General features: G+C 41.6%; 6 protein-coding genes across 8 annotated transcripts; 5 read left to right on the top strand and 1 right to left on the bottom strand.

The window, feature by feature from the left end:
- Positions 1-255: 255 nt before the first annotated feature.
- Positions 256-1,091, bottom strand: LOC138628636 (gamma-crystallin M3-like). The gene is made up of 3 exons (XM_069711784.1): positions 1,083-1,091; positions 644-910; positions 256-534 (listed from the first exon to the last, which is right to left on the bottom strand). The coding sequence occupies exons 1-3, from the start codon at positions 1,089-1,091 to the stop codon at positions 256-258; spliced, it is 555 nt and encodes a 184-aa protein (XP_069567885.1).
- Positions 1,092-1,715: 624 nt separating this feature from the next.
- LOC138628637 (gamma-crystallin M3-like) lies at positions 1,716-3,273 on the top strand. The gene is made up of 3 exons (XM_069711786.1): positions 1,716-1,730; positions 1,835-2,083; positions 2,995-3,273. The coding sequence occupies exons 1-3, from the start codon at positions 1,716-1,718 to the stop codon at positions 3,271-3,273; spliced, it is 543 nt and encodes a 180-aa protein (XP_069567887.1).
- A 1,603-nt stretch (positions 3,274-4,876) lies between these two features.
- LOC138628639 (gamma-crystallin M2-like) lies at positions 4,877-6,071 on the top strand. Its single transcript, XM_069711788.1, has 3 exons — positions 4,877-4,885; positions 4,983-5,225; positions 5,796-6,071. The coding sequence occupies exons 1-3, from the start codon at positions 4,877-4,879 to the stop codon at positions 6,069-6,071; spliced, it is 528 nt and encodes a 175-aa protein (XP_069567889.1).
- A 2,628-nt stretch (positions 6,072-8,699) lies between these two features.
- Positions 8,700-9,673, top strand: LOC138628648 (gamma-crystallin S-1-like). The gene is made up of 3 exons (XM_069711802.1): positions 8,700-8,708; positions 8,816-9,058; positions 9,361-9,673. The coding sequence occupies exons 1-3, from the start codon at positions 8,700-8,702 to the stop codon at positions 9,631-9,633; spliced, it is 525 nt and encodes a 174-aa protein (XP_069567903.1). The 3' UTR covers positions 9,634-9,673.
- Positions 9,674-10,877: 1,204 nt separating this feature from the next.
- On the top strand, positions 10,878-11,828 carry LOC138628649 (gamma-crystallin M2-like). Its single transcript, XM_069711803.1, has 3 exons — positions 10,878-10,895; positions 11,145-11,387; positions 11,556-11,828. The coding sequence occupies exons 1-3, from the start codon at positions 10,878-10,880 to the stop codon at positions 11,826-11,828; spliced, it is 534 nt and encodes a 177-aa protein (XP_069567904.1).
- Positions 11,829-14,775: 2,947 nt separating this feature from the next.
- Positions 14,776-21,507, top strand: LOC138628647 (ETS translocation variant 5-like). 3 transcript variants are annotated; one of them, XM_069711800.1, is made up of 13 exons: positions 14,776-14,862; positions 16,854-16,919; positions 17,037-17,121; positions 17,879-17,926; positions 18,063-18,113; positions 18,896-19,004; positions 19,101-19,385; positions 19,480-19,757; positions 19,949-20,014; positions 20,096-20,164; positions 20,244-20,395; positions 20,568-20,675; positions 20,803-21,507. In XM_069711800.1, exons 2-13 carry the CDS (start codon positions 16,872-16,874, stop codon positions 21,034-21,036), a joined length of 1,533 nt encoding a protein of 510 aa, XP_069567901.1. In that variant the 5' UTR covers positions 14,776-14,862; positions 16,854-16,871; the 3' UTR covers positions 21,037-21,507. The 3 variants fall into 3 exon arrangements, with proteins under 3 accessions (XP_069567901.1, XP_069567899.1, XP_069567900.1); XM_069711798.1 differs by lacking the exon at positions 14,776-14,862 and adding an exon at positions 14,987-15,132; XM_069711799.1 differs by lacking the exon at positions 14,776-14,862 and adding an exon at positions 14,989-15,132 and having other exon boundaries at positions 20,568-20,669.
- The last annotated feature ends 907 nt before the right edge of the window (positions 21,508-22,414 follow it).

Below are 22,414 nucleotides of genomic sequence, written 5' to 3'. Positions count from 1 at the left end.
TGATTAAAAATAAAAAGCTTTTCTTGAAGAAGTTTTATTAATAGTAAATGTTTATTGTATTTTTGTGAATCACTAAGACTGTTTACCACCATATGTAGCATTTATCGAATGCTGGAGCATACTAGGCCAGGTCATATTTGTCTTATGGGAAAATAAATTGTGACTTCTGTTCATTAGACACAAAGAAAGCATAAGAGATACTTTAAAATATGTTGTTTATTTTTGACCCACAGCTTCTTGTGAAACGAACAACAATCAACACATATCCATGATGCGTCTGATGGAGCTGATCTTCATCATGTTGCTCATTCCCATGTCTCGGAGGTTCCTGTACTCTCCTTGTCTGACGTACATCATCCTGCCTCTGAAGTTGGGCTGCTCGAACATCAGCCACTGGCCGTCCATCACGTTGCAGGACTGGCAGTCAGACATAGAATAGCGATCCTGGAGGGACTCGCAGTCGTCCATCAGCTCGTGCATCTGGCCTCCGAAGTTCTCCTTCTCGTAGATCTTCATCCTGAACTGTCCCCTGTGCTGTTGGATGAAGAAAAGACGTGGAATTTAAGGGCTCTGGGGAAAATTGATCTAACAAGCATGTCTTCGAGGATCCCACACAAAACGACAAAAAGCGTTGATAGCGTACCATGGGGATCATGCGACAGGAGCGAATGGTGTCCATCATGGCCATGCCCATCATGCCCGTCATGCTGCCCATGCGCTGGAAATCAGAGTACTCTCCTCTCCTCAAGAAGATCTGGTTGCCCATGAAGTTGGGGTGGTCGTACACCACGAAGCAGCCATTGTCCACCCTGCAGGAGTTGCAGCGGTTCAGGTGCATGTGGATGTCGGAGCAGTCACTGCTGCAGTCATAGGAGCGACCCTGGAAGTTCCTCTCCTCGTAGAAAATGATCTGCAACAAACAAAACAGACATCAGTACAAAAAACAAGACTGCCAGATAATTTATTATTTCGATGGACTTTATTTTTAATTTCTAAAATATCATATGTATGAAATATCGATTTTTAACCACTTCTATAGCACCAGATTCTTTAGCTTTGTACAAACATATGACGGATATTACCCTGCCCATGATTGACGGTTTAAGTTTTACTAAACGTCGTCCGTCCCGCACCACTTTTATACAGGTGATCAGCCACAGACCACCTTGCACACCTTTGTGTGAAACATCATGACTCATCATGAAGCTCACGTGGAAATGCATTCATTTTTTTTCACTGTACACCTGAATAGTTATTATTGTATGTTGAATGTAGATCAATGAGGTCACGGCAGGTTAGAACAGAAGTGAAATATTCCTCTAATAACTAATTATTTACTCCATTTCTTTATTTTCAAATGATACAAGGCCAAAACATTGCTGCTCTGTGGAGTCCAGTGTTTCTTTGTTTGTTTAATGCGGTTAGTGTTACCACTTTGTCTTTTTTAGATAGATTTTTACAGAAAGCGATATGAATTAAATTGTTGAAGTTGCTGGAAACTAGACTAAAACCCAATAATGAATGCACAATAACCGCTGCAGATTCTGACATACAGTGAAGCAGCCTTCCTATAGTGCTGCTCTGTGCCACAATATAGAATGATGACTCAAAGCTTTCAGCACAAGCCATGTGGAAATTACTACGGCTGTGCCATGTATAAAAAGGGAAAAGGGTCGATGTTGATGGTGTACATCTGAAATTAACCCACAACCATCATGACTATGGGCAGGGTAAGAGAAACTTTCAAAATAAAACTATAAAAAAGATTTAAAAACTTAATATTTTTAAATATCAAAAGTATTCTTTGAGGTTTAATTCCAATTCTTTTCTGCAGATCATCTTCTATGAGGACCGCAACTTCCAGGGTCGCTCCTATGAGACCGGCAACGACTGTCCGGAGCTCACCTCCTACCTGAGCAGGTGCAACTCCTGCCGGGTGGAGAGCGGCCTGTTCATGGTTTACGAGAAGCCCAACTTCATGGGCCACCAGATGCTGGTGAGAAGGGGCGAGTATCCAGACAACCAGCGCCTGATGGGAATGAGTATGAGCGACTGCATCAGATCCAGTCGCATGATCCCCACGGTAGGTGGACGAGTTTAAGTTTAGGGCCCAGTCACGAGACGTACCTTTACATTGCTGCAATTTGTTAATTGAAATAATTGAATGTTTTAATCTTGGACAGAGCATCTTCTTAAAATTGTCTTACCTTTTAAGAGAAAAAAAAGGCTCCTAAATGAACAGCTGTTCATTTAATGTTAACATTTTTAACAGCACAAATTTGTAAGGGAAATACAAAAAGCTTGAGTGAATTTATGACAAATATGTCAATAGAAAATAAATTGTCACTCGTAACTGTGGAAACACATCTGCAATATTCTCAACGCAATCTCCACTTACTAGAATTCAACCATATTTTCCAGCCTTTCTCAACAAATTTGATCACATAAACTAAATAGCAAGCTTCACGTGTGTGAAACTGCTGTGCTGGTCACATTTGCTGAGGAAGGCTGGAAGATACAGCTGAAAAACCTTGAAAAACATAGTAAGTTGACCTCGAGTTTAGAATATTTTGTTTTCAGATCCCAATGATGGAGTGAATATTACTCCCAGATAGTATTTGAGCTGGGTTTTTCCTGCCAGTGCTAAATATCAGTGAGAAACATAGTGTAAGATTATTTCTTTGCCACAGCATTTTAGTGATTGGATGCTTAAAGGATAAGATGGGAGCATAAATACGTAGCTGTAATTTCTAAACTTGGTCCGGTATTCCAAAATTAACAGCAACAGCTTTTAAGGTCACTGGTTGCAATTATTTTCTAATCTCAAGGTGTAGTATGATCAACCAATAGTCAACCTTGATCATCTTGTCTTCCATAGACCAGAGGAATATATTGTAAAACTGCAAATATAATTTGTAAATCTAAAAGTGGGGCTACATTTTTATTTTCAGTTCAGAAGTTCGTAGTCATTTTCCGATGTTTTTTCATGCCCAGCACCGTGGACCTTTCCGCACAAAGCTCTACGAGAGAGAGAACTTTGGAGGCCAGATGCACGAGCTGAGCGACGACTGCGACAACATGATGGATCGCCTCCGCATGTCCGACTGCCAGTCCTGCAACGTGGTGGAAGGCCACTGGATGATGTTCGAGCAGCCCAACTTCAGAGGCAAGATGCTGTACCTCAGCCCAGGAGAGCACAGGAACCTCAGGGAGATGGGGATGAACGACATGACGAGGTTCAGCTCCATCAGGCGCATCATGGACTCCTGTTAACTCAAACTCTGAATAAAACAAGCTGAAATGCAATGTTTCTGAGAGTGTTTTGAAGATTCTTCCTTGCTAGTGTTTATGGAAGCTCTGTTTTTGCGAGTGAGGCACAAAAAGCCCACAAGAGAAACAATAAAAAAAACAGGAAGGCTGTGAGAATCAAATCATAGCTCAGTTCTTTTAACAAAAGGTTTAACAGCAGACTCTCGGAGCAAATGAGTTTCCCACAAGCACTTGAACACCAATAAGTTGTCATAAGAGTCAGTGATGGCAAATCCATGACTTATTCTGTGAAGGGAAATCAAATGAAACACAGCCGCAGGGTTCGGTTCATTGCTTTTAAACCTCTCATGTTCTGGACAGTAGAAAAGACAATTAACGCCAGTCGTTCCAAAACTTCTCAAACCCTCTTTAATTTAATATGTGATCCACAAGCTGTGCGCACTTGTGTTTAAAACAACTGAATCATTTATAGTCGATGGAAAGTGGCAAAGATGTGAAGCAGTCCAAAGATATATTACACAATCCAATACAGCCAAACTATTTGCTCACAACTTCTACTCTTAATTACAATACTGTAATATTTGCATGTGAGCCTTGTTTGACAACTATGAAGTGCTCATTGTTAGACATTCCAGTGTACTCTTTTTTTTGTGTACTTTCTGAAGTATTTTGGGTTCATTCCTTATATGTGTAGGCGAGAAGAGACAAATGAAGCCTCTAGGGAATGAGATACTTATTTCTGCGCATCTTTCTGCATGTGTTATTCATCTGAAAGCTCCCCACTCACCTACTGCTTTAAAATGGTCATATATACAGTATTAATGTTCACAAAGGACGTGTGTATCAGCTGAATAGTTATGACCGACATGTACATGTAGCATCTCCCATAACATGAGTTCCTTTTCTTGAATTGACCCGCATGAACACAGAAACGATGAAGGAATGAACATAGAAAGACATCTAAAACACAAAAGTCCTGCTTTGGGTAAATTCAGTGTGTTGTCCATTTCTGACCATCATACATGGTCTGTGAACCATGCGTGAACTACCCTCCCTATGCTCGACAATAAAGTCTCTTTTCTTAAATAAAAAAACTGAGATGAATGTTTCTACTTACTAGAAAGTTAATTTACTTTACCAACTATATTTTTCTGAGTCTAGTTAATGGAAACATTTAAAACTGCAAAAAAACTCAGATGTAAAGACTTTTACATCATATATTTGCAGCACTAGACCAAAATGCGGTAGGTGCATCCAAAGCAGAACAAAGCCTGAAGCTGAATCTCAGTGTTGTATACAAATTACATTTAGAAACAATGAAAGATTAAAAATAATAAAAATGCTTAAATGTTATTTCCGTTGGATAGTTGTTGTTTGAAAATACAGGTGTTATTTTACGGTGCTAGTTCTGTCCAACTCTGGTCCTCTGCCTTCACTGTTCCAGCATGTGTTTGATACAGAGTCATCATCAGGCACCAAGCCATTTTGCTGATATGTAAATCGACCTCATTTGGGTATCAAAGACTTGCCCCACTCTGCACATTTTGTTTATCGATAAATACGTTGATGGGGCTGCAGCAAAGAATGAGGACTACAGTGCACCAAAATGGGGAAGGTAAGATGCAACCCATTACAAGCAGTGTGCTGTTAAAGACTCTTCTTCCTTTAAAGATATTCAGTGTTAATTAATCGCTCCCTTGATTTTTCCACAGATCACATTTTTCGAGGAGAAGAAATTCCAGGGTCGCTGCTACAACTGCAGCAGCGACTGCTCCGACCTGCACACATATTTCAGCCGCTGCAACTCCATCCGGGCGGAGAGCGGTGTGTGGGTGATCTACGAGAGACCCAACTACAAGGGATTCCAGTACATCCTTAGCCCTGGAGAGTACGGCGACAACCAGCAATGGATGGCCTTCAGCGACAGCGTCAAATCCTGCCGCGCCATAAAGAATGTAAGATTCCTGAGGTTGGACGTTGAACGCTTCTCGTGGTTGTAGGAAGAGTTTCAGAACATGTGTTTTGGGTCGGAACAGCAGTTCACTACGGCGCCGGACCAAGCTGAGCGCACACTGTAAAGCCAACAGACTGAACAAGCAGACATTTGGCAGCAGCTATTTCCAATAAAAGTTTGCCAACAAATGTGAAAGGGGAATATCCCAGCTCAAAATCATGCCAAAATGGTGGAGCTCGTCATTTCGATCACACATTGTTAGCCAACGCTGTAATGTCAATTTAGCATCTTTTAGCGCATTGTTTTGATTTTAGTGCACACGAGTTTATTGTTTCCTTTCAGGGTCACTGGTTTCACCAACGTACAGATTAGCACTGTACATACGCGTTAGCCATAAAGCTTTATTATAACTACATGCTTGACTATGTTCTCAAGAATGTGAGGCAGCAGCATCTTCGTGAACTTCCCAACTACAATAATTCTGTCACGAAAAATGTTGTTAAATGAAACACTGCTTGCGCTAGCAGCTGTGACAGCTTTACCAAACCCCTTTTTTTTTAAATATTTGCAGGTCTACGGTAACGCATGGAAGATGAGGCTGTACGAGAGGCCAGAATTTGGAGGCCAGATGGTGGAGTTCTCCGACGACTGCGCCTCGGTGTACGACACCTTCAAGTTTCGCGAGGCATACTCCTGCGTGGTGGCCGACGGCGCCTGGGTGTTCTACGACCTCCCCAACTACAGGGGGCACCAGTACCTCCTGGAGCGAGGCGAATACCGGCAGCACAGCGACTGGGGCGCGTCCTCGCCTGGTGTCGGCTCCTTCCGAAGAATCACAGAGTTTTAATTCTTAATCAGGAAATGATGCTGCAACTATCAATCAATAAATGATCAACAAACTATGACTTGTGTTCTGAAGGGTTTTCTGAAATATGTTTCATGCCAGACTACTGATTTGCACCATAAATATGGAACTCCTCACAATTGTCTTACAATCTAAAAATTGTATTCATTAAAAAAAAATTGATTATTAACAACATAATTCCCTTATGTTATTTTGAGGTATATATGCCAACGTTTTATGCAAGTGAATATTGTTCAAAGCACCTTATAAGTGACAAAGCACACCAAGAAACAAGTAAAACACCTCAGATAAAGGTTGACTTTTGTAAATATAATATAGTATGTAAATATAAAATGTAAATAACATATCATTATATTGGAAAGAAAAGGTTTAATAACACCTATTTGAGAGCATTTGATTGAATAAGACAAGAGAAAAAGATAAGTACAAGTATCTAGATATTAAACACCAAGACATTGTATTGGTGTTGCAATCGCACAAAGTTTGAGAACTTGCAAGAGTTGCTCAGTTGCCTTTTTCATTCATCCTTTTAAAAGGTAGTAACTTTTTAAAAGGTAAAGTGTGACATTAAATACACATGATCGTTGGAGAGCACCAGTGACGAGCGTACCACGCTGTTGTCGTTTGGTTCGGTTTATGTTAGGATTCCTGTCTGATCCCAGTGTGGTTTCCTGTTTTACCCCCGATCACCTCTCCTCCTGTATCCTGTCATCCCCTGTCTGTTTGTTATGGTCTCTCCTGCAATACCCTCCTCCGACATCCGTCATCTGCCACGCCCACCTCCGTAGATCCAGCTGGATCGCATTCCACTAATCACCTCCAGCTGGATTAAATACCCCGGTCTCCCGTCAACCCTCTGTCAGTCCGTCCGTCCGCCCGCCTACCGGGCATCACGTCCCGTAAGTCTGTCCATCTCCTTGCCTGAGATTCCGGTTCTGACTCCTGAACGAAGAAGATTACAGATCGTTCCACGGAGATCATCTGCTGCAATCTTGGCAATCCCGTGTCGAGCTTCGAGCGTCACACAGTCGACCCTGCCTTGCCGTCCAGTGTCGAGCCTCGGGTGTCACCTGCACGAAGAAGCCTTCCAGTTCGTTCCTCGGAGATCAGCTGTCGAAGGTTTGGTCATCCTGTGCAGATCCTCGGGTGTCACGCAGTCGATCCTGCCAATCAGCTGCGCTGGTGGAGAACCGCGGGATACCCCAGCTTTTGGTGTGTTTTCCTGTTTGCTCTCACTGCCTGGGTGAAATAAATACCTGGTTCCAAAGAGACTTTGCTGTGTGTCTGCATTTGGGTCCGTTTATCTACACACCCCATAGCAGTTTAGGCACCAAAACTATTTGTTCAGGTTCTGGACAAGATCAGAATCCACATTACGTATCTTAGGTTGACTTGTGTACCTTCAATAAGTTGACGTTGACTTGTGGAAGTCCTGTGTGTAATCCATCTAAAGACCCCTGACCTCTGGCCTTTGTGGACTTTGTCCTTCATCACATGACTTCCTGCTTTGCTCCTGCCATAATTACTACAACCACTAGAGGTCGCATATCAGGCGGGAAAAACGTACTTGATGATTTCATTGTTCTTGCAGCCCGGTCTTACCAGTCACTAAATAAAATCTTGAATTTGCCCCTCGAGTGGCTCGAAATGAAAGCGGTCAAAGAAGAAAGGATTTATCGTCTAGGGAGCATAAATGTTCTCTAAACAATGTGTCGATCTGTTTGGTAGATTTCGATATTAATTTCAATTGGAAATCTTGTTTCAAGGATTCGTTGTCTGCGGACAATGAATGGTATATCTCTGGATGATCATTTTCAATGGAAAATTATCAGAAGTTCTCCTCAATCATCACTTCAGTAGACGCTCAAAAATAACATTAGATTTGGTGCAAATGACGGGGTCTTTATTAGGACTATGTTTCCATCCTTTTTTCTGTTTAACAGTTAGTATTTGTTTCTTTTAACCTTGACCAGGATCGTTCCCGAAACAGAATCAAAACTTAACTATAGAGGCCATCACAGAAAACCCTCATGTCGTCGTGTGGTTCTCTACGATGGTATTTTCTCGTTTCATTTCAAGGACTTGTTGCTTTTTCCGGAGCGTTCAGCTGCATCTCAGTCTTCACCACTGAGTGGAATCAGCCCAATTTTAACAGCATCTCCATTGGTAAGTGATCTTTAAAACTACCAATTCCAATGTCAAGAATGCAGCTTATTTAATGTGAATAGCCATGCAGTGTGTAAAATCCTGATGCAGTGTCTCCTGTAAAGTCTCTGGTGCCTTCCTACCTTCCTGCTGTGTCACTGACTCAGCTCAAAGCGTTTCATATCAAACTAAATGTCCTGCTGTGCCCTTGTTTTTGTCAGCACGCTCCGCTGCATCCAGTGGCTTTGGGACGCTTTGTATTTGCATTGTTTAGGGAAACAGGATTGACTGCTTCAGAACAATGTGATAAGCCTGGATAAATATTTGAATCGCTGATTGAATAATCCAGTTCACACAAAGCAAACCATGTGCTTAGTTTTATTGTTCTTGTTCTGTATAAAGAGAATATTGGGGGGTGGCTGCTTTAATGTTTTATGTCTCACTCCGATCTGATTGACTTAAACCATGGAGAAGGTAGTTTATCTTTCACACAGACACGTATTCAGAGCTGTATATTTAACATTTAGTAAAACCTACCTCACAGCCGGGATTAATTTTCCAACTTTACTTTCTGTTTCCAGATCATCTTCTACGAGGACAGAAACTTCCAGGGCCGCCACCACGAGTGCGACAATGACTCCAGCGACCTGCACTCGTACTTCGGCCGCTGCAACTCCATCAAAGTGGAGGGAGGATTCTGGGTCGTCTACGAGAGACCAAACTACATGGGCAACCAGTATGTGCTGTGCCCAGGGGAGTATCCGGACTACCAGCACTGGCTGGGTATCAACGATGCTGTCAGGTCCTGTCGCGTTATCAGGAATGTAAGTTAAGAGATGATAATAATAATCATCCCAAATCAGACCAGTGTTTAGCCTATTTTCTATAAATCTTCTATACTTTACATTACTGTTGACTAATTTCCAAAGCAGACCACAGGATTTTAATCTATGAAAGTGTCTGAAACTTTGTCCACTTTTTCCAGCTGTCACGAGATGTCAGACCCTCATGTTTAAATTTTCTGTCTCCCTTAAAAGAATCTATTTAAACCAGCAATACACAATTTGTTTCTTCTACAGCCTGTAGTTGTAGCAGAGTTTCAGTGTCTTTCACATCTTTCTTCTAGGTGGGGACCTCGTGGAGGATGAAGGTTTGGGAGAGGCCAAACTTCGAGGGCCATACGATGGAGGTGGTCGACAACATGCCCGCCTTCCACGAGCGCTGGCACAGCCACGATGTCCACTCTTGCAAGGTGTTCGAAGGGGCCTTTGTCTTCTACGAGCAGCCCAACTTCAGGGGGCACCAGTACCTGCTGGAGAGGGGCGAGTACAGACGGTTCTCTGAGTGGGGGGGCATGCAGCCCAGTGTGGGATCCATCCGCCGGGTGAAGGAGGACTAACCACGTCATTTAAAACAGAAAGTTAAATATGAATCTTGAAAAATAAAGTCAATCAGCAAAGTGAGCCACTGTTGTTTAGTATTTATTTCCCATAATCCTTTTCACTCAGTATTTGTACCGTTTTGATGTAACATCACCTCAGTCTGGTAAAGATTGAAGTCTACACAAGCATTGATTTACACTCAAAAATGGTTCAAAACACGTCAAAATTATAAAATCTATTTCAAATGAATAAATAAAATAACTGACCAATGTAAAAGGGTTGAAAGTGTAAAAAAAAACACAAAAAAAACACCGAAATTAGCAGATGAACACTCTAAATTGAAAAAACAAATGAACAATTATTGCATAAGGGATCATTTGATGGTGTATATGTATGTTTAAGTTTCACGGTTCTGTTTATTTGTATCTGCAAGACCAAATTAAACAAAAACTTTGCTGCCGTTGAGGGGAAATATAGTCATTGCATCAGCAAAAGTGTGAGGTAAGACATCATTTATACTGTTGATATAAAACCATTGATTGTGCAGGAAAACTTGTTTATTACTGTGCATATGACTATAAACACCTTGGCTTGATTAAATATGAGGAAAGACATCATTTATACTGTTGATATAAACGCTGATTGTACAGGAAATATTTGTTTAACTGTGCATATGATAAAAAGCACTTTGACCTAATTAAGTATGAGAAAAGAAATACAAATACAAACAGTAAGGGCCACTAATAAAAACGTCATCATGTGCATCTCCCTAAAAAAAAGAGTAAAAAGAAAAGCTGCCTTAAAGCATGTTATAATAATAAACTTAATTTTTTTTTGTAGAGCACCTTTCATACAAGAAATGCATGCTGTTAAGTAAAGTAACATAATAAAAACATATGTATTAAATAGCAAAAAAACAATAATACAGGATTCTGTTGTATTTCCACTAACGCGTAAGCAATGAAATGGAAGTTATTTTCATCAACAGCTGATAATATTGCTCCGTGCATTTTAACTGAATCCATTTTTAGAATTAAACGGCATCCAGTCCAAATTTCTGCATCAACACGTGAAGGCCACGAGCTGCAAACATTGGAGAATCAATCAGCTAACGTGACAACATTAATGGAGAGCTCATTTGAATAACAATATTTCTACCGGCAATGCATTTCATGAGCCTTCGTATAAAGGTGGAGCGCTGTGGGTGCAGTGTGAATGAGGGGTTTTAATTTGATTGGGTGAGGAGGAACATAAGGTGATTATGGAGCGCACAGGGAAGGTAAGCACTGCAGCTCTACGACATAATCATGCTGTAAATGACCTCACTGAGTGGGGGATTGTTTGTGACTAAAAGTCCCTTCAGAGTTGCTTTAATGTTGGTTAACTGGCAGAAATGTCAGTGAAACCTGACAGAAACCTTAAAGCATAGGATTTAGAACATAGGATTAGTAATACTTGTAGTAGAAGTAGGATTTCTTTTCTTTTTTTTTTCTACTATACCTCTTTTAATTCTAACTCCTGCTTACAGATCTATTTTTACGAGGACAAGAACTTCCAGGGTCGTTACTATGAATGTAGCAGCGACTGTCCTGACCTCAGCTCCCACTTCAACCGCTGTAACTCCATCCGGGTGGAGGGCGGGGCCTGGGTCATCTACGAGAGAGCTCAGTACATGGGTTACCAGTACGTCCTCCTGAGAGGCGAGTACCCCAGCTTCCAGAACTGGAACGGCTTCAATGACACCATCCGCTCCTGTCGCCTCATCAGATATGTAAGTCCTGGAAACATCCACTGAGACAATGAGCGTCCACCCAAGCAGTTATGTGTTTGTCTGTTAAGTATGAAGCCAAATACAGAAATTGGTTTGTTCCAAATCTGCCTACCAGAACCCGTGAAGCTCGTTTTTAATGTGTCTTTTCTTTATTGTTGAATGTTGAAGCCATCCAGCAGGCACAGGATCCGCATCTACGAACGTCCAGACTTCAGTGGCCAGATGATGGAGTTCAGCGATGACCTGCCCAACCTGCAGGACCGTTGGCGCTACCGGGACGTCCACTCGGCCCACGTCCAGGAGGGCTTCTGGGTCTTCTACGAGCATCCCAACTACAGGGGGCGCCAGTACCTGCTGGAGAAGGGCGAGTACAAGCGTCACTCAGAGTGGGGGGCCCTTCATCCGTCTGTAGGCTCCATGAGACGTGTTGTGGAGTTTTAGACATAACTAAGAGCACATGTTAAACCACATCACTTCCTGTGTCTCACCTTCCTTCTCTCACTCTCCTTCACCGACCTCTCCTGCAAATAAATCCACGACTGCAGCTGCACCTGGGAGTGATTTGATTACTTGTAGCTGCACATCTAAATGAAAAAGTAAAACTACGATCAGATGTACATTTTTATTCAAGTTTTATTGTGGAAAAATCTTTCTTCGGTTGCAGTGCACTATAGACGGATGGCTGCTGGCTGAGCGTTGGGTGCGAACGTCTGGTGGCTCGTGGTAAAGCCGAGAAACAAAAAGGCTGGAAAAAAAAAAAAAAAGAAGCTCACTGATGATTCAGGAGGATTCGCCAGCAAAGTATGCCAGCAGCCTTTTGTTGTCGGATGGTGGCCTGTGCCTGAGACGGCAGAAAAAAAATACAGCAGGTTCAACAATATCCACGACCCAGCTGGTGCACAAACACAATAACAACAGAAACCACTGGGCTGGACGAGCTGAGGGAGTCTGCTCATCATTTATATACAGTAGATCATTATATAGATCATTTATAAGCCATTAATAGGAACAACTTTAGGGTTGCCAGTTGTTTATCCTCCAGCAGGTCTCTTACAATTGACTCTTTGATTATCAGGAAAAGTGAGACTTTGTACCAAAATCTATTTATTAACATGTCATAAAAATCCTACAATTGGACTGTTGCTTTAAAAAGGGAAAAAAAAACTTGCATTATTTCGCTGCTAATAATAAATTACAGGAGCAGAAATCTTTGGAGCAAAAGCTTCGGGGAAAATAAGTACATAAATAAAAGAAAATAATGTTTCCACGAAGTCATTTAGCTCTGAGGATTTAAAGCCTGTGGGCACGAGAGCCGCCTAGTGGTTTGAAAGTTGCATTACAGATGACAGGAAACAAGAGCTTTCATGATGTAATGATTCAACTCTGTGGGAACATCCGTAAATAAATTAAAAGTTAGGAAGGAAGCCAAAAACATATCATAAAATGTTATTCTGATTTAATACTGAACATCCATCGCTTCCCTTTATGAGTCAAACCATGTACTGGTGTCTATTAATTATGGTATTTAATTTTAATGTACAGTCAAATGTACATTGTTAACTCAGCATCACCACTAAACAGTGATTTATTAACATTTAGAACAAATCCAAACATACTTTTTAGATACTCAAAACTATAAGATAATTTATCATGAGTCATTATTTCCTCCTCTTAGATATAAAGATAGAGAGATAAAGTTAGTTTAGGAGCAGGACTAAATATCAACACTACCTGCAGTCACATTTGATAAGAAGCTGTAAGATTGCAGTGTCTAATTTCCTGTCACAGGATATGTTCCATTGTATCATGCTCGTTGATCTGCCAGCACGGAAGAATAAAAATATCCCATAATACACAGTGTAGTAGACGTGTGATGGCCGAGTAAACAGGAGATGCTGCCAATCAGTAACAGAGCTGCTGAGCTCAGCTGCTGTTTGAGCTGGAACTTTTTTTTTTTTTTATCACACAGATCCGTTCTGGCATCTCCCGACGCTGATCGAGCAGTTTCTAAGTAGAACACAAACAATGCGGAAAACGGCCACCTGAACAGGTCATTCAGTGTGAAGTCATAAGACAGCACTTCTACTTTGAAAAGTAAGAACTAACAATGCTCATATGTCAACTTTTTAACCTTTTCTGCATCTTATCAGACAGACTTTCCTTCCTGCTTTTCTCTTCAATGATCCTGCAAAAATAGATTTAATGCAAAAGACCCCACAGTTACAAAGTCATACATTTAGTGCTTCAGATCGTTGCAGTTTGCGAGGCCAATGTGTCTTTGCTGGGTTGTCTTTAAAAAAAAAAAAAAAAAAAAGTTGGCAGAAATGTGTAATTTGGAGTGCAAAGACTTAAATAAATCCGTGTTCCAATTTATAAAACTTTCTCAAACCGGCACACAGAAACAACAACTGCTCTGATTCAGTGATTATATGCTCTAATATTATTTGTCAATAAGGAGGATTGCATTGTGTTGTTTTTTTTATCAGAGCTGCTGCTGAACTCTAATCCTCTTATGGCCGTTTTGGAGCAAAGCGTTGAAAACTGCAGTGTTTGCATAGCCGTAGATTTCCATCCGTAGCGGAGAGCCATCAGTTATGTTGAGGAGGTGCGGTATGAGATTTATCCCATGATCACGTGGAGCGCTTGGTGATCTCCCTGCAGCTGCCGGTAATGAATCGGAAAGAGATCAAAGTGGAATTAAAAGTGAGAACGTGTGGAGCCACCCACTGAGATGAATTGACTTTAAACAGTCATGTGTGACGGAGGATTAAACCTCAAATTTAACAGTTACACAAATGCACAAGAAAAATCCCCCTGCGGGCCCCCCAGGTATCATCAGGTCCAGGGAGTGTGTGAGATTAGAGTAAAACGATCCCACCACAACTTCCCAGAGACATCACTCACGTCTTCATATGTCTTGTTTTGTCCAACTAACAATCTTAAACCTAATGCTTTTTAGGAAGTAAGGAAAAATGTCTTCCATTAATTCCATTAATCTGCTAAGTGGTTCAAGTTTTATTTATTATTTATTTGATCAGGAAAGATGATTACCATTATCAAATTAATTTAATTAATGTATTAATTATATGATCATTAATTAGCCAAAAACATCTACATGTAGAACTAAGACGTACATTTGTATTTATTTATGAATCTGTTTACTCATTTAATAATTGACTGGCAGCTCTGGCACTTTAAGAGAGCTGAGGATCCATGAATGAAACGCAGCCATTCATAAAAAACATAAGCCACCGACGTCAGAGCAGTCTCGAAGGTGATTGGCTCGCCCTTTGACTGGCTTTGCTTTCTAGCCAATAGCAGAGCAGCACAGTGCCCTGGTCGGATGCAGTTATTAGAGCTCTTCATTGAGAAAAATCCTGAGCCGAGTGTTTATTCGAGGAGCTGCAGGAGATGAAGGCGAGGAAAACTGCGTCGAAGTCGTTTTTCACTCTTGCCAACAAACTTCACTCATCACGTGAGTTTTGCATTCTTGTTATTCCGTCGTTTCATTGTCGGCACACGCGCGGGCTCGCGTTGCTTTGATCACATCAACGCTGAACGCATCGGTTTGTTTGCTGGCTGCGAGGAGAGCAGATACGGGCTCGGAGGCGATCGCCATTTTCTGCAAATCAAAGGCAGCGCCGCGTCCATTTCGGTGCCTCCGTCGGCTCCGTGCTCTGGTGTGCATCTCCTGCCTGCTGGCATCGGGAATCTTTCTCTGTTCTCCGGGGCAAATTTATCAATGGTGAGCTGGTGCCCCCTTCTCCTCCTCCCCCCCCCCCCCCCCACCTCCACCCCCTCCTCGTCCTCCTGAGAGGATCAGGTTTCATTTCATTGAGAAAAACAAGGACGTCCCACGAGCCGTGTTGTTCGCTCCCGTGCGTCACACCAAAGTCCATTCACAAATCTTCCAATTTAAAGTTATGTTTATTTGCAGTAAACACACACAAAAAAAAAAATCCCAAAACAAAACACAAAGGAATTCTAACATATTGGTGTTGTAGCAGTAAATCAAGTTCACTTTAGTAACTTCTAGTTGTTTCCTTAAACCAACTGTGGGAGTGAAACGTGTTTACCTCCGGCAGCTCCTCCAAGGACAAAGAGACACTTCATGTAATTGTAACCTTGCTGCGTTATAATTACGACTAAGCTATAAAAGTGGACCTATATCTTATTAAATGGTTTATTCTTGGTGTAATTTTACTCTCACACTGCAAGAGCTTCAAAATGACCTTTTTACAAATGTGTTTTAATGAATTTTAATAAGAGAGAGTCTTAATAGGTATTTTAATTACAATAATTTATATATATATATATTTTTTTTTTAAAAAGTAGAATAACAAAAGGAGCAGGACAGTCATGTAAAAATATTATAAATAAAAATCTTGCAGGCAAAATCTGCTTTACATTAGTGAAAGTACCGTACATAGCTATTAATAGTAAAATTTAGTTAAAGTATTAAGGTAAAAATACTGGTTTTGAATCTTCTGACTGATATCTTATAATATATGACATCATTTGATTATTAATAGTGAAGTATTACTGTTGTAGCTGCTGCAGGCGGAGCTGGTTTGAGCTACTTCATATTCAGGGATTTATATACAAGTACAGCAGTTAAATATGAGGAAGGCGTCAAATGGTGACTGAGAGGAAAGAAGTAAAAATACAAACTTTCTTATACACAAATTTGTTTTCAGTTTTGGACTTTTTTTTAAAACATTTTTGGTGGCATAATAAATTTACAACTTTGAAACTAATGTTAATACAAAACACTGGAAAAACTATAGTGTAACATGGAAGTTCATGCTAAAAATACATTATTATAAAGATGATAGTCTATATATTTTAACTGACTAGTAAAATGTTTAAAGATGAATCTCCTCTACAGCCCAGTCATGTTTCTACTAAATAAAGTCTGCAGGCTTTACTCAACTTTTATGTTTTAAAGAAGTAGTTAGACTTGTATCTTTCGTTTTTGCGACATTAAAAGAAGGATTTCCTCCAAAGACATCAATGATTAGCTTTATCCCACTGATGAAGAGCTCTGGAGTCCATCACGACGCAGCTAAAGGAAAAGACGTCACGTTTAATTGAGCCGTACAGCTGCAGTCTCTTTATGGCCTCGAAAACTGGCATCGTGTACTCTTCTGAAGAGCGGCGACTCCTTCAGCTCGTACTCACGTCACATCTCGCGTACTGGGGATTGCGTAACGCTTTCATTGACAGCAGGGCTTTTACAGCCACTGTAAAGCCTCCAGTGGGGGGGTCATGGAGGTTAGAAAAACAATAGCGTGCAGTCACATGAAAGGGATGATGCTTATATGGATGGAGGGGTTGTCTTGGTGGAAAATGGAGACTAATTAGGCCAATGCTTCAGGCTGATGGAGAAATTATTGTACCGCGAGCTTCCAGAGGAGTTTCAAACGATATACAATAATTTCTCCTACTCCTCTTTCTTTACCCCAGAGTGAGGACTCCTACAACATGGACGGCTTTTATGACCAGCAGGTCCCTTTTATGGTCCCTGAGAGTGTGAGTTTAAAACATGGCTTTTACACATCATACATTTATTGTTCCTTTGATAATAAACCTGTTCATTTAAAAAAAAAAAAAAAAATTACAAAAGTCTATTTTCCCCTGTTGTTCTAGAAATGTCACGCAGAGGAAGCAGAGAGATGTCTCAGCGACAGGAAGAGGAAGTTCATGGACACAGAGCTGGCTCAGGACACAGAAGGTACGTAAGCATCAAACTGGATGTGAAACTGTTTATCACGTTGTTAGAAAAGTTACTCGGAGGCTCGGTTCAAAATCAAACACATCGGACATTTATTCTTGCAAGAAGGAACATACATGCACCCTCAAAGAGAGGTGTCCAGAAGAGAAGGGGGCCTTCCCTCCTCCGTAGGGCAGCTTTTGTACAGTGGGACAAACAGTAGACCATCACCCCCGTTCCCTTTGTACCTGCTTTTGTATGGTAATGCAGAGTTGGTTGTAGGTCACAAGATAAGGACACAGGGGAGTCGTCAATTAGATGCGGAAAGTAAAAAGGAATCACTTGCAAATAAGACAGAAAACAAAGGAAAGTTTTCGGAGCCTGCTTGACAAGAAACTTTCCAATCCACAATGCAAACAAGAGGAAGAGACAAATCTCATCACATGTCAATATGCAGCTGAAAGAAATTTAGGGGTTTTTTTTTTTTTCAAATAATTTTGCTAAATGGGAATTTCTGCAGTTAGGAAATGACATTTTTTGTAACTGGCAGTAGCATGAAGTAACCCATCATATTTAGTTTGAGTCCACACATACACAATAGTTACAGTGACTTCAATTACTCTTACAGACATATGAGATACTTTGACAAGTAAACATGAATGCATTTTTAAATGACTGATAATGAAAAAGAAAATGCAATAATATTACTGGTAGTAAAATGCTATTTTAGCAAGTTGTTGCCTTTCATTTTAACATAATCTTTATGACTGTCTTGCAGATCTTTTTCAGGATCTAATCCAGCTCCAAGAAATATGGATCGCAGAAGGTGAGACTTTTTGCTTCCATGTGACCGAACACGCTTCCTCTTCAAGAGGGTTCAAGAGTAACTAACTACCTGAATTGTAAAATATCGTAGGCTGAATATTTGATGTGAGTTAACTTCCTGTCTTTTCCTCCCACAGCTCAGGTTCCTGACGACGAGCAGTTTGTCCCAGATTTCCAGTCGAATAACTGTGAGTAGCTGCTTCTCCTCTAACGTTTATAGAGAGCTCTCCGACTCGTGCAGCAGGGAGCGAATATGTTGTATTATTTATGCATCGATGACATGGGCGGGGCATAAAAACAGACTTTCAGGGACTGCACCTGCACTTTAAAAATATCACAGATAAGATAAGATGTGAGGAAATAGTACATTGAGCACTGCTGTTTTTTATTACTGTTGTAATGATCGCTGCTCCAACAGAAGGATTCCAGGTTGAGACAATAAAGCTGACGGAGGAAGGAAACATTAGCGATGTCGTCACTGCAGATTCCAGGAAGGCTGAAATCAGATAGGAGGTTTTCTCCCTGGCGTTGTCAAGAGAAAAGATGTTTGCATCATGGGAGCTGTAGGATGAAGGGCTTGACCCACTCCAAGGAGTACTGGATGTTTCAGCTGCTTCACTTTTGACAATTCATTTAATGTCTCCTGTGAGACCTGCTGCACAAACATGCAACCAATAAACCCCACAATGTAAAGGGGCGCTCCAGACTTTCAGGTTTTTTTTATTCTTTTTGAGACTCAATTTGTTAAAACTTCACCATGTTTCTACTTTTGCAACAATATGGAAAATTACGACTTTTGTTATGTGTAGCATCTTCAAATTGCCAGATTTTTCTGCTGTCTGGTGTCACAGTGGCGAGCAGAGATGCACATGACTACAACGTCCCTACGGCATCAGAAAACACTCATTTGTGTACAGTCTAATTTGAGTTCCTCTTCTGAAGACAATGGTTGTTATTTGTGTGTTTGCAGTGATGTTTCATGGACCGCCTGCCAGCAAAGTGAAGCGAGAGCCCAGTCCGTCCAAAGACTTGTCTCCCTGCAGATCGCCTCAGGCTGACATGTGCCTTTACAGTTACAGGTACCTGATCACAATGACGCTAATATCACACAGATGGAGTAAGCGTTTGTATGAAACCCTGGCTGACTTCAGGGCTGCTTCCTGTCCTCTCCTCAGTGCCTGTGACAACCACAAGCCATCTCTGACTCCAGCCTCCTCGCCTGCGGTGCAGTGCGGCTCCATTCATCCTGCTGGACCTCCACCCTTACAGAGGCAGCTACAGCCATCAAGCCCTCAGCTGACCAACAATTGTTCCCCGAGCCACGTTGCTACCCTCAGCCCCTCCCACCACCACCACCACCACCACCACCACAACCTCCCACAGGCCAACCGAAACGGGCAGTTTGCTCTGCCGCGCCCCCCCATCAGCTGCTCCGGTGCTTCTTTCAACACAGAACAAAGGTGAGCTCCTAACTACTACTTTTATACGCTTGAAGCTGGAAACAGAATCCACTCGAATCCCTCAAACCTCCACTTGTGTTCTCCCACACTTCAGGTTTCAGAGGCAGCTGTCGGATCCCTGCTTGTCCTTCCTCCCGCAGGAGAAGACGGCCAACACACCGTACCACCCCTCGAGCCGCGATGGCCGGCCGCTGTACCAACGCAACCTGTCAGAGCCCCTGGTTCCCCTCGGCTCCCGGGCTTTCAAACAGGAACTGGTGGACCCACGGTATCCAGAGCCGGGGCCTCCTGGTTCAGGTCTGGCCCGGTCCCAGACCACTTTCAACCACATCACAATTAAACAAGAACCAAGAGACTTTGGCTTCGACTCAGGTGTGTGTGTGTGTGTGTGTGTGTGTGTGTGTGTGTGTGTGTGTGTGTGTGTGTGTGTGTGTGTGTGTGTGTGTGTGTGTGTGTGTGTGTGTGTGTGTGTGTGTGTGTGTGTGTGTTAGGATTCTGCTTCATCCATCCGTGTCATCCGTCATGTGCTCACATTTATTCTTCTTTACTTTTGTGTCTTCCAGAGGTTCAAACTTGCCAGTCGTCATCATTCGGGAAGTCTTCAGTTTTGTTCCAGAGTAACACCGCTGGTGAGTTTGATTGTCTTGGGTTTAAAATATTGTGTCTGAGCCGCCACAACTTTTCTAAATATTCATTATTTCAACCCGCAGGATTTAGTCACGACAGAGAGCCACGTTTGTACTACGACGACACCTGTGTTGTGCCAGAGAGACTGGAAGGTAAGACACGAGCGTTATCCAGTGTTGGTGTTACTTCTGCTGGGAGGCAACGACCTAAACACGACTGTTCTGTAACCAGGTAAAGTGAAGCAGGAGGGTTTGCCGTACCAGCGCCGCGGCTCCCTGCAGCTCTGGCAGTTCCTGCTCACGCTGCTGGACAACCCGGCAAACGGACACCTGATCGTGTGGACGGGACGCAACATGGAGTTTAAACTGATCGATCCTGAAGAGGTCAGCCGCTGCCAAAACCTCTTGTGGGACTTATTGTGAAAAAAAAAAAAAGACTGAAAGAGGCTGAAAATGAAATAGAAAATACATATTCTAAATTATTATAATAATAATAATCAAACCCCCACATAGCAGGATGTTTTAATGGAGTCTTTTTATCTTTTGTTCTGTCCAGGTGGCTCGACTGTGGGGGATGCAGAAGAACCGGCCGGCCATGAACTACGACAAGCTGAGCCGCTCACTGCGGTACTACTACGAGAAGGGCATCATGCAGAAGGTAAAGGCAGGTTTCACTTCTGTCTTCCACTAATCTTATCTGTGGTTACACATTCATCATAATATGTGATCAACTTTTGATTGCTTTAATTATTTTGCTGACTTCCCTCTCCTCTGATTGGTTGCTCGTGCAGGTGGCTGGGGAAAGGTATGTTTACAAGTTTGTGTGCAACCCCGAGGCGCTTTTCTCCATGGCTTTCCCCGACAACCAGAGGCCGAGTCTGAAGGCCGACCCGGACGCCATCCTCCCTCCCAGCGAGGAGGACGGCCTCGCCCTGCCCAGCTACGAGGACGAGGGGCCTTACCTGGTGGACGGAGGGGAGCAATGCATCCAGGGACTGACTTTCCCCGACAGCTACCCGTATTAGACTCTGGCAGCTGGAGGAGAACGGAGTTATTTTTCAAAAGGTGGAACCTAAAATTACTGAGCAGTGTTCGAGGTTGTCAGTATGTATTCCTACTTTAAAATTTAGTGTCTCTTTTGCCACAAGTTTTATTTGTAAAATTATGATTTAAGTGGAGGCTGAAAAATCACTGAATCCTTAAGACTGTTAAACTTCCCCCTCCGAAAGAATACACCTCCTTGTCCCAAACTTTTGTAGTACTCATTTGGAATAAAGTGTTACGATGCATTCAGGGCCGCAAAAAGACAAAAGATTTCAAGAATAATAGTTTCATATTTTGAGAAAAAAGTAAGAACACTACAAATAGTTCAGAAAATTATGATGAACTTGTCAATATTGAACAGTTATAATTTTATAAAAGAAGGCTATAAAGTCATGATACAGTACAAGTACAAGATTAAAGCTGTAATTTGGCACACAAGCTTCCAGATATTAAGTTGTTCTTGTAAAAAAAGAAAATTAAATTGTGAAATATTTCAGCTTTTTCTTGCCCAAATATAAGAAGACGTTTTTGAGCTTCATGCTCATAACAAAACTTTTTACTCAAAATGTGTCATTTAATCCTTGAACTTTTTTGACAGTCCTGCTAGTCGTTATGTGAGCGGTCATTTTTCAGCATGGCTGTCGCTGTCGTCCTCGCGTATGTCAACTCTGGGATCTGTATTTCAACCAAAAAGTATCTTGAAGCCATGGCACTCCTTTACTAATTTACTTCTCAATATTTTTGGTTAGAAACTCGTACTGCTTGAAAGGGACACACTTGTATTTTCCAGACCTTATAATCCTCCTATATTCATGAATAGTGAAATGTCTTTTGTGTACTTTTTCTTGTTTTCAAAGCTAATATTTTTGGCATTATATGAACTTGTAAGTTTTTCCTATAACTGTTTTATGACAAAGGTACTGCTTCTATTTTTGATTCTGTAATACTGCCACTCTGATGCTAATAATCAGCATGGACTTTCTTACAAACGGCTCACCGGTTAATGTACTGAGATAGTTTTCTGCATTTTGTATAGTTGATTTGCTTCGATGTGTAGAGAAAAATGTATAATTATATATGAATATATTTTTGCAAACGGCTGCATTTGCTTGCTAATGTATTGTATGAGCTCTCCGAGGTGGAACGACGAGTCCTGCAGATAGAAATGTAATGGTATATTTTGCTATATGATCACTTGGTTTTATGGGATACTGACACTGGCGTGACTTCTACCCTCAGATTCTGTATGTGTGCCTTCTGTTGATCTATACTGATACAATAAACTATTTTACTCTTTTCTTTAGCCTCACTGTGACTCCACTTTGAAACACAACCTGCCCACTTTTTCAGTGTTCGCCC

This window comes from Brachyistius frenatus, unplaced genomic scaffold, assembly GCF_029030835.1.
Source record: "Brachyistius frenatus isolate BFR_SWC_R1_liver_20210118 unplaced genomic scaffold, ASM2903083v1 Contig_103, whole genome shotgun sequence".
NCBI classification, from domain to species: domain Eukaryota; kingdom Metazoa; phylum Chordata; class Actinopteri; family Embiotocidae; genus Brachyistius; species Brachyistius frenatus.
This window is presented reverse-complemented; position numbering and strand designations above follow the sequence as displayed.